This window comes from Papilio xuthus, unplaced genomic scaffold (assembly GCF_000836235.2).
Source record: "Papilio xuthus unplaced genomic scaffold, Pxut_1.1 DF826923.1, whole genome shotgun sequence".
NCBI lineage: Eukaryota > Metazoa > Arthropoda > Insecta > Lepidoptera > Papilionidae > Papilio > Papilio xuthus.
Genome location: NW_013531726.1, coordinates 3422286 through 3433985, shown reverse-complemented (window position 1 = coordinate 3433985; position 11700 = coordinate 3422286). Strand labels below are relative to the sequence as shown.

The 11700-nt window shown below is 36.8% G+C and overlaps 2 protein-coding genes across 12 annotated transcripts in view; one reads left to right on the top strand and one right to left on the bottom strand.

Moving 5' to 3' along the window:
* Nucleotides 1-140: 140 nt before the first annotated feature.
* Nucleotides 141-2591, top strand: Dnali1 (Putative inner dynein arm light chain, axonemal Dnali1). Its single transcript, XM_013318378.1, has 6 exons — nt 141-371; nt 676-804; nt 1072-1221; nt 1552-1680; nt 2075-2272; nt 2452-2591. The coding sequence occupies exons 1-6, from the start codon at nt 285-287 to the stop codon at nt 2485-2487; spliced, it is 729 nt and encodes a 242-aa protein (XP_013173832.1). The 5' UTR covers nt 141-284; the 3' UTR covers nt 2488-2591.
* Nucleotides 2592-3519: 928 nt separating this feature from the next.
* The window catches only part of scrib (scribble planar cell polarity protein), a 74195-nt gene continuing 66014 nt past the window's right edge, over nt 3520-11700 (bottom strand). For 4 of the 11 annotated variants that reach the window (XM_013318398.1, XM_013318403.1, XM_013318400.1 and 1 more), the window contains 7 exons: nt 8752-10155; nt 8269-8374; nt 7978-8149; nt 7631-7778; nt 7202-7297; nt 6551-6730; nt 3520-4627 (listed from right to left, as the gene is read on the bottom strand). In XM_013318398.1, coding sequence (XP_013173852.1) covers nt 4391-4627; nt 6551-6730; nt 7202-7297; nt 7631-7778; nt 7978-8149; nt 8269-8374; nt 8752-10155 — 2343 coding nt within the window. In that variant the 3' untranslated portion in view covers nt 3520-4390. Of the gene's footprint in view, nt 4628-4907; nt 4952-6550; nt 6731-7201; nt 7298-7630; nt 7779-7977; nt 8150-8268; nt 8375-8751; nt 10156-11700 lie in introns of all 11 variants that reach the window. The other 7 variants (XM_013318402.1, XM_013318404.1, XM_013318399.1 and 4 more) reach the window with 7 other exon arrangements.

Here is an 11700-nt window from a genome sequence, read left to right as displayed (position 1 = left end):
TAGCTTATATGAAAACTTTTGTTTTGGAAAAAATAAGATGTTCATTTTTAAAAGAAAGCCGAAAGGAATTTGTAGAAACTGCTCTATGGATGCTGTAGAACCTGCAGTTTAGCTTCAAATAAAAAAATTATAATTATACTTTGTGATAACAATATCCCAGTTGGCAACAGTTGTCACCATAGCAACCAACCAATCTGTATTATAAACGTCGCGAATTACTTGTATTATTTTGATTTTAAAAATCAAATTATTATCGTCATTGTAATTTTGTACACCACTAAACAATGGCAGAGAGGATCACGACATCGGCGGAAGACACGTTAGTGCGTTACGACAATCCTGTGTTGGTTTCTAAGAAAGCTGAATCAATCGTAAGTTTATTATTTGCTTTTTGTATTGTTCTGTAAAAACTTAATAAAATATCATCCTTGTCTTTGGAACGGAGATAATTTTTATATGCTGTTGTGATAACAGTGGAAACTCCCCTTTACTGCAATCTGAGCGAATGTAGCCAGCGCTCCATGTCGATGATCACTTGCAAGGATGCGTTGTCTGGATTTAAACCACGTTCCATAAAATTCGTATAGCAGCATGTAGCATTTCCACTATTGTTGACTGACAAGTGGCTTGCTGGTCTACGAGATGTTTTATTATACGTTTCTATAATTTCTACAGCCTTCACCTCGCGGTGACGCAATAGAGCCATGTGTCCCTACCGAAGCTAAACGTGAGACTGAAGAAATATTGAACGCAATCTTACCACCTAAGGAATGGGAAGAAGATGGTCAAATATGGACCCAAAAAGTAAGTACAACACTCACTATAATACTTAGATTATAGAAGAAAGACAGCGTGATAGAATCCCGAGAACTATTATAGAAATTAGGAAGAGAAGATAAAAGAAATAAAATAAGTTTAGTACCCGGCATTTGATTTGGCGGATCGAAACGTATCAATTCAAACAAGTTTGACCATATGTACTGTAGACTTCAAATAAGTGGGAAAACGCACATATTAGTTTATTGATTAAAATTTTACTTCTCTTATACTATTGCGGTGTATCGTGTGCAGATATCTTCAACGCCGGCGACACGTCTGGACGTGATCAATCTGCAGGAGCTGTTGGATACGCGGCTGCAGCAGCGGCAGGCGCGAGAGACCGGCATATGTCCCGTGCGCAGGCAACTCTACACGCAATGCTTCGACGAACTTATACGACAGGTAACGACCACGTTACAAGTGTTATGTATAGTACCAGTTAGTTATAAGCTCTTCGGGTTGAAGTACTTTTTCCAAGTATACCTAAAGAAACGACAGGAATGATGGAAATTAAGTCTTTTAACTGATTATTTGTTACCTGTTGAATGTAAAATACATTCTTTTGAATTATTTACTTTTTGTTTTGACATTGTCTATTACATTTTCTTTAAAGATAATTTTGAAGAAAAAATAAATAATATCAAAATATAGGGATTGGATGTGACAGTTATTTCTTAATATTAAGAAATTGCCATAAAATTGGAAGCTTAGTCTATTGCTAATGTTTAACAGGTAACAATAAACTGCGGCGAGAGAGGTCTACTGTTGCTGCGTGTGCGCGACGAGGCTCGCATCACTATGGAGGCCTACCAGACCCTCTACTGCAGCTCCATAGCATTCGGCATGAGGAAGGCCTTACAGGTATAACAAGCAAATCAATTAAAACCGGAAAAATAGAGTAATATCCGAGTATATAGGTTTGACTGGAAGGTTTTTAGACTGTTATTTCTCTTTACTTTCCGCGGTGACGAAGTCACGACCAATCTTGCTAGTAATCAATAATTTTCTATCTTACTAATATAAATGCGTATGTTCCACCCATCTAGATGGATGTTTGTTGACCGTTAATTCAGTTTTTTGAGGGAGCTAGTAATCAATATTGTAGTATTATTCTTAACGCAGCTAGTATCTTGTATTTTGGTTATCATAACCGGCATGTCAATGTAACAGTGTCCTATTAATCTGTTTTACTATAGTTTGAAGACTTCTTTTTATCTCATAATTTCGTGCATAAACACTATACTCGGTACTACAGTCGGAGCAAGGGAAATCCGACCTTTTGGACCAAGTCGCAAAGTTGGAATCGGAACGATCGAGTTTGGAGAAACTGTGCGCTGAGCTGAAACAGAAGACTGAGCAGCTGGAGCGTCGCGCTGCAGAACTGAGAGCTGCAGAGGAGAAGAGACATCAAGAAGAATTACTGGCTTTGAAGAAGACAAACGCGCAATTGAAGGTTACGAGACTTCTATACTTTTCACTATACATAGTAATATTAGTAAAATCGTAGTAGGTAACGTTTTAATAGTCAAGTCTGTTAAAATTATATTTTTTTTTCAAGGAATATAAAATCACTAATTTGTAGTATTTTCAGTGTATTTAACAAATAATTATATATATATCTTTTTTTTTCAGGCTCAATTGGAGGGAATTATTGCTCCAAAGAAATAAAGACAATGGATGTATGGATATTTTTTTAAGATATGTCAGTGCAATTTATTTCAGACATTATTTGTCTTCTAATACCGTTATGTTATTCAAGTTTATTAAAGTTTTAATGTTAAAATGTTTACAATTATTTAGTCAAACTCTTTTAAACATGTCAAAGTGATTACATACCTATTGGTATACATGAAAATTAAAATAATATCAGTTCTTTCTTTCTAATAAAAATACATAAATATTTTATTAAAATATATATTAAACCATTTATTTAGGGCAAACATACAATATTTTCATTAGTTTACAATTCACATATTTAGAACCTTAAAAAGATGCAAAGGACACACAAAATGATTTCATTCATTCAATCTATTAAATACGAAAGTTTCCTTTTTAAATAATAATTCAAACTACTTAATTACAAAAAAAAAATCAACAAAATTTTATACCATTGAAAAATTGTTGCCAGGATAAAAAAATCAATTAGACATAATACAATTCAGCTATATTCATAAAACATTAAATCGATAAGATAATTATGCAAGGAAATGTAGTTGGTAAAACTTAGGTCGTAGTAAACAGGCACCACATACATTCAATAAATTTAAAACATTAAATAAAAAAATAATACACCGATAAAACAAATACTGAACGAAAATTAATGTCAATGCTCAAATAATTATACTAAATTCTATATTTATAATAAAGATGAAATAAAATTAAAATCGATAAAATACCGGAACAGATTAAAGATACGCGTCTATTGGGCCGCACCGGACGCACCGCACGTACGGCGTGGATGATAGACGCAATGCTATGTAAAATCAAAATCCGTTTCGGGTCGTACGGTGCGTTGGACACGGGCCAATGGATGAGTACCTTAAGTGTGACGATTGTCGATTGTGTACGTGACTGTACACTATAATGCTGGTATGTACACTTACTAAACCTATAAGTACCATGGAATACAATCTATTGCATGCAATCAAACTCACAATTTCCACTCGGCAGGTACAGATAATCATTCAGTCAAAACTTTCTAAAAAAAAATCTTCCACGGAATGAAAATTAAATTTAATATTAAAAATACGTAAAGTACTCGAAGAACAATATCATTTATCAAAATAGATATCGTTAAAACCTAAAATCTCCGTCGCAAAATTACAATAAAAAAATAAAAATTGTGATCGAAACAAAATGTCCAATAACAATGTTTGCTACGGATTATATACAAAGGAGAAATGTTGCCGTAAAACTTTTGAACATGAATGTACAAACTAAAGAAATGCCTTCAATAATCACACAAAAAACATGCAAATATGTTTCAAATATAAAACGTTGCCTAGTAGAAATAAAAGAATGTTATGGTGATATAATTATTTCGACGGCCAAGTTAGAATTTCTTAGGATCAGTTCCTCTTTGTATACAATCCGCGGTCGGTGCTCACTCGCTGGTGGATTTCTTCAATATTGTTGCCGTTTCTAGTTTTAAAACAATAGTTCGGTGGAATTCTAAACAATATTATCACAGTTATAATACAAAATAATGATGCATGCTCGTTTTATTTGTCGTTCGTTTGAAGAAATCTACAATCGAGTCAAACATTTGAATTTTTTAGCCGATACGTTGTCATGGGTAACAGGATGGCGATTATGATAAAGGTAAACATTTTCTATAGAATGATTAATAAATCTCAACAAACTTTACGCGGATCAAACAACTGGATAGAAACATAATCTGTAACAACATCGGACGGAAAGTTTCTATTGAAATAGGATAGGCTAGAAAAACGCGACAAGCTCGGATTACCTCATAATCGCCAGGAAAAGTACGGAGAATATTAAAGTCCAGTATAATTCGGACAAAAGACACTTAAGGGTGATTTCCACTAATCGGGTTGTCCAATTTCGTTCATTGTTTGTCGGTGTAGGCTGTGAGGCGATGCGCGGGACCTACAGGGATGGCGGTGACCCTGCCCAGGCCGCCGTCCAGCAGAGGGTTGACGACTTGTACGATGTCTGGCTGCAGGGAGTCCTCCCCCACCTCCCCCTCGCCTAGGTTGTTCCCCTCCATATCTGTGGGCGCGCACTCACTGCTGGGGCTCGTTGTCAACTCTAATGATATAATTTTCTCTTGCGTCGTCTCCACCTATGTTTATTTATTGATTACTTTAAAATTATATTGAAAAGATCATTTGATAGAAGCGTGTTAATTTCTGTGATTAGTAAAAAAATATATTTGTACAAATTAAAATTTTGAATAAAATTGTTTTATTGTAACACGTTTAAAAGTAAGTATATTTCATAATTAAATTTACAATTTTATTTCAAATCTATATACAAACACAAGTGTTACGTGCAAAATAATTTTTGAATATAAAAAAAAGACACATCGAAGTGAAAGCGATATAAGTATAAATGCAACAAACCATTTGTTTCGGTGAAGTTGCCGTGTCTAGAATCCAGGTATTGTCTGACAAATGATACACAAATATGTTAGCATGCCATGCCAAAGTATCATGCAACACTCACATACATAAATAAATAAATAAAAATACAAAATAACAACCCTCACAGTACGAATATATTTAATTTACCTCACTTAAGTCAGAAAATCATTATTTCAAGAAAATATTATGACAAACTAAAGGCTATTTTTGATTTATTTATTTATACTAGCAGACCCGACAGACGTTGTCCCGTCTACAGGTCTTTAATTTGAATAAATTAATATGAAGTTAATATTTGATGAAAATTGTGAATCTAAACCATTCCCAGATCCCCTTGAACACACACAAAAAATTTCATCAAAATCGGTCCAGTTGTTTGAGAGAAGTTCAGTGACATACACACTCACAGAAGAATTATATTATAAAGATAATCAGGTACAATATATAAAATTACAATAAAAGTGTCTATTAACAAATTGCGGGTTAAAAATATCAACAAGGTTTTAAATAACTCTAACTTAGGTAAGGTTATTAAAATATTCGTAAAGTTCCTAAAAACAAGACAATTTACACACGACATTGAACTTAACTTATAAAACGTTTGAAATAACATTAAACGAATATTAGTTGCACATTCATCAACCACCACATCAAAGAATTAGTTTGAAATGACTACATTTACTAACAAATAGGATAGTCAGAGATTACCAATTTTTAGAGCGATCTTTAATTTATTCGATTCTTATACATTCTAGTCGATTGTTGGTGGCAACATCTTTATTTGGTATCACAGTAATCTCTGCCTACCCATCAAGTTACGGGCGTGAGTAATTTTGTCTACTAACTACACAGCGGTAATCTGTATGTGTCTGTCGCGGGAGCCATGTGATTATACGTTATGTGCGTAGGCGCAGGTAAATTAACTCATTATTTATAATTACTATGTCAGTACTGTCATGTCTAATAAAAAAATCTTCGTTCTCATTTGAACATATAATACAATCTTGTGTGCTTTTGTATCCAAGGTGTAAACCTTTTTCCTTTTACTTTTCCTAACTGAAAATGTACATAAAATGATATGGTACAATAAAGAAAGCCTTCACGATACTGTCCAATGATTGTCAATGATTTTCAATGAATTCTACAACATAAAACAGTGAATAAAGAAATCAGTCAGTCTTTAAGGTCCTTTGTACACAAGGCAACGTAAATCGTCAAAATTAATATTGTATGATTGCATTTCGAGAATCGCGTTGCGCGCTCTTCCTACGTATAACGTAGAATCGTTGACGCAGGTTGTCTATTCGGTCAGTATAGGCATAGCGACTACATATCTACTGTATAACGACTTTTCTCACGTCTTTGGTGATAACAGAAAGAAATCTCGGTAACACGTGGTGTGTGTTAATCTTTATGACATTGTATTGCGTAAATCAATTAGCGACTAAAATCATCGAATTTCCAAGATTTACGTTGCTTTGTGTGCGACGGGCCTAACTAGTCATTGTCTTGCGTCATAAAAAGCTAAAGCGTTGTCCGTAGAATAAACAATAAAAACCACACAGGTACAGGGCATTTGTGTACAGCGGCGTGTAATGCGTAATGTAGATTCTCTACGCTACCTCTTTCTCAATGACTTTCTCAATGTATTCGACGGTGCGAACTTTAGTGTCGCCCGTGGTGGGGCAAACGTATTCCTCCGTGCGCAGCGTTATTCTTTCGTCTAACAACTTTTCCTTCTCCTTGACGGCAAGTATCGGCCCCGGCTTTGTACGTAACGCGATACGCGGCAGGGGCCATTTCTACAATTTGTAAAGCCAATCTTTGACAATCACAAAACCCAGTGCGAGAGACGACACGACATTGGTGCAAAGCGTTACCCAACACGAGGACAATATGTTATGATCTGAACATGTACTAATTATGGATTTAACTAAGAACTTTATTAGCAATTTATGTTTTGGTGAGTCGGATAATGTGACTATGAATTAAATAGGTATTTGGTTTAGCAAACTCGAGTATGGGAAACGAACTATATGTTTATGACAATGTGTTAATAACCAATCGATGTTAACTGTTACACAAACAAGGATTATGCGGTCATACATTCAATTATATTGTGATAAAAAAACGACACAATATTAACTTATATTGATAATCTTATATAATTCCTCAAATCTAATTTTATTGTATCGTTTTTTTCATCAAAGACATTTATTTTATTAGTATTAATTTCATGACATTCGGTTGCTATCAAATCTGAAGTAACATACCTCTGAAGGTGATTTATCTCTGGAAGGCACCTCGCCTATTATTTCTGTCGCCGGACCAACCATACTCTTTATAACCTTTTGCGATTCTATTGCCTCCTGATGATTAACAAAAATTCAAATCACTTTAAAAAATTTATAAAAAAATCAGCCGTTGAACTCCCTGTAGATGTGAATTATGATTTCTAATTAATAAGATTAAATAATAAATGCAGCAGTCAATTTATTGGCGTAAATATAGATCTTACTAATATTATAAATCCTAATGTTTGGATGTTTGTTAGTAGATATTTCTAGAACAGCGGATCTCGATGAAATTTAGTATAGATGTGGAATGTCTGGAATAACGTAGGCTACTGCCCACTTGTTCTTCTAGACAATATAACATGTGCTACTAAGATTTTTTTTAAAATAATAGATATATGTAGGTACCTGTTCAAGTGAGCGTAGTCGTGCTGCCCGCCAGGCGGCGCGGCGAGCGGCGCGCGTGGCTGCGTCCTCCTCGCCCCCCGCCCCACTCTCCCGCGCGCGCCGCCGCTGCGCCTTTGCTGACGGGCTCACTCCACCCCCTCTTGGTGCACTGCAATGTGCAAATTATATCTTTAGCTGCGGGCGCATTAGTGAGATATATTACAACTCAGTGTTTCCTTTTCTATGTTGAAAGAGTGTCATAGATCTCTTCGGAACTCGGCTGTCTTATCTCGTCTTGTGTAGAATTAGCCGCTATACCGATTCTAAGTTTGCTAAGTGAGATTATTAGTTTTTATGAGGCATTTTACTTGTGTCCGTTCTCGTAGGGCTCGTCGTCTGAGTGCTCGCTGTCTCCGCTGCGGCGGTCCTCCCCGGGTGACCACGAGCCGAGCTCTGCGCGCGATAACGACGCCATCTTCCTCTCCTCTTCTTGCTTCAATTTCTCCACCTCATCCGCTGACAGGAATGTGAAAACTTTCTCTGGAATATACATTGCTGTTTTGAAAAATGAATTATGACAGTTTATAAAAGTTGTTTTTTTCTTTTTTTCCCACGTAACATGTGATTAGAAATGTTTTACAAGATATCATGACGGTTACCTGGTCTAGGTGATGACTTATGACTTTCTTCCATAGCATTTTCGAAGAACTTCTTCTTATCACTGACCGAAGCTTTCACAAAATTTCCAGAATGAGGTGGGGAAGCCTGAAAATATTTTAAGCATTCGAGTTAAGATTAGTTTTATTTTGACATTAGCATAGTGTTAATGACACTGACATAAAATGATATAAGAAGCGCAGAATATTTACAAGCGATAAAGAAAACCCTCCTCCTGATTGTTAAACACCCATGCAGTCAGTATAGATTCGTTATGCAAAAATAATAAAAATGCAAATATAAGTAAATTAAATAAAACATGCAAAATATAATAATTCGCAAGTTAAAAACGACAAATTGACCATGTAACAAAATGGGACATGAGGGATGAACCGACAGATGTTTTAGTCAAGATCTCGGATCTGTTTGTCGACGAACACAATCAAAAGAAGCGAGTGTGTGTATGTATGGGTAAGATGCCGTACATTGATGTTTACCTCGCCGATGGCGAAGGATTTGATTTTGCTGCTCCATGCGGGCTTCGGGATGGCGGCGGGCGAGGTGCTCCCCTCCCGGCCCGGATCCGAACCGTTCGACAATCTATGGGTCTCGGGCGCGGTCGTCACTTCGCCGAAGTGAACTCTTCGCTCTGCCGAGACATCTCTCGACGTATCGCCCGTGCGCATGGGGACGGCTCGTGTTACGTTCGCGTTTATATCTCTATCTAGAGGGAAGACGACGGAGACGGACGGGGGACTTACTTTGGGACTATACATCCTACTGTCGGTCCGGTCGAGGCGGACGGGCACGGGCTGCGTGTACGGATTGTACGTGCCGGCGACCGTCGTCAGAGACGGGTACGGATTATTTGGCGGGTAGGTCGTCGAGTGCACCAAATTCGTGGGCATATTTTTTACTCTAAGATCTCGGAGGGAGGCGTGTGTTACATTCTGATTCTGACTGTCTTCGTAGTAGGACAGATTAGGATGCAAGCTACATGGGGAGTTGGGGATATGTGACACCGTTGGCAACGTTTTGATTTGGACTTGCAACAACTCCGGGGGATCGGGCTCTCCGTCCGGACTGATGGACATTTCATTATAGTATTGGGAAGTCTCCTCCGAGTGAAGATTAGAGTTGCGGAAGACTTGTGGAGAAGGTACTTGGGAAATGATGACCGACCGAGGCGGGTCGGGCGCGGGCGTCACCATCGCGGGGTGGGCCTCATAGTTGACGGGGGGAGGGAGCTCGGTCTCCGGAGAGTTGGTCGAGTTGGAGGACTGCATGGTTGTTTCCGCGAGGGCGGGCGCGGGCAGGACGATACGTTCGGGGATGAGGGAGATGAGCGGCACATCGAGCTCGCACTCGTCCTCTATTAACTGACTTTGACTTACGTTGGCGCTGAACAGAGGCGGCGGAGGGATGATAAAGTCCTCGGGAAGCACGGGGGCCGGCCGCGGGACCGGTTGCGTAAACGCCATCTCCGTTTTCGGCGGGCGGTGTATTAGTAAAGAGCTACGCGTCCCCGAGCATGCATCGTTAGTGGCGGGGCCGGTGTCCGGGGCGGAGTCATGCATTCCCACATGCGGTGGGCTGCGATCGAGATCAGTTTCGTTCGTCGATGGATGTCGGTCGTGTGGTTCGTAGTGATCGCTGGTGAAACTAACTCGCTTCGTATTCGGTTTTCGCGGCACTTGGGGTTTCCGCTTGTCAGGGGGCGGCGGCGGCGCGTGTGTGGGGCGGTGGGGGGCGGCGGGCAGGTCCACGGCGGTGCCGTCGTCTCGCGGTGACGGGGAGGTGGGCGTGGCGGCCGACGTGTGCGGGCTCTTCACCTTCTGCTGAGTGAACACAGCGAGCGGCGATGGGCTCGCCGCGTCTTCACTAGACGTCTAACCAAACCAATAGAAAACACTTCACCTTCTACATTTCAGTCATTTATTTGACGAAATACTAAATAAAAATATGTCAATTGCATTGCAATAAATACTTCAGAATTACCATAATATTATGTATCGTTCTACAATATGGCTTGAGTGACTTGCACGAAAACGTCTCAAAAAATTAAACGCTGATAAAAAAATAGTCGAGCGAATCAATAAATCGAAGAAAATAAATCTTCCAAAATAAATGTCATTAAAACTTGCTAAATTGAAAGGTAAAAAAATTCTCATGTTAAGAATGAGTAAAAAACAGCGTACTTTTGAACATTATGTATTTAAATATAACACTTAAAATATAACTTCATACCAATAATTTTTGTGTATCAAAAGTTTTAGTTGACACTAAATAAATTTACACAAAGTTGTTATCAAATAATTGGCAGTTACATTTGGCCAAAAGATTATACGCATAATGTACGTAAAATATTATTACGTGTAATTACAACAAGCACATACAATAATGGAGAAGAACATATTATATCAAATGTACGATTAACATAACTGATTTAATTATTCGAATGATATGTCGTCATTAAAATGTGACATTTCATAACAATTCAACGACATTATTTTTTTATAAAATATAATTTTAAGTAACATGGCAACAAACGACATTTCATAGACTAAAACATTTTATATTTCAAGCTACGAAAAATCATTAAAATGATATAATTAACAGATAAGCATTAAAATAAGATTTTAATGTTACAAAACGGACAATTAGTTATTAATTTTATTATAAAATTTAAATTATACTATAAATTTTATTATAATACGGATTATCAAATAACTACAAATATTACCATTATAAATAGGTAGGTATAAAACAGTTATATATATTTTCTATAGATAGGTGTAATCAGTACGAGGTATATAGTAGACATGAATAGTAAATATTTAGTAGATTTGGTCTTATGTATTATGTAACAACACAAACAAACCAGAGACACCGGATCTTAGTACATTTTTACATTCAATACTGCTTTGAAATAAGTATAAAAAAACAAAAAAAAAGTTCAATATATATTATACTAAATGGAAGAAAAGCATATAAGACAACATTTAGAAATATTTTTATTAATTATGATTTTTTTTTATGTTACATTAACATTTTGAAACCGGTGTCTTTGCAAATAAATCACTTCGTAGGGATATAGGCTTAGTAATGGGGATAAAAACAAAAAACTATATTCAAAACTGCGAACAAATCAACACACAGATATATGTATATATATTTCTTAGCAACACTTCAAATCCACAAACAAGCATACAATAAAATTGGAATATGGAATACTTTATAACGAGTCAATTATATTTTTCCAATCAAGCCGAATTTTTTCTTAATGATTTTTACATAAAAGACATCATAAAATCCACCACCGTCAAAGTTCCACTAAATATATTTGACTATTATATACATAATACTATGGAAAATACAGTCGTTTACACAAGTGTAAAATATTTGACATATTTAATATAAAAAGATAAAAAAAA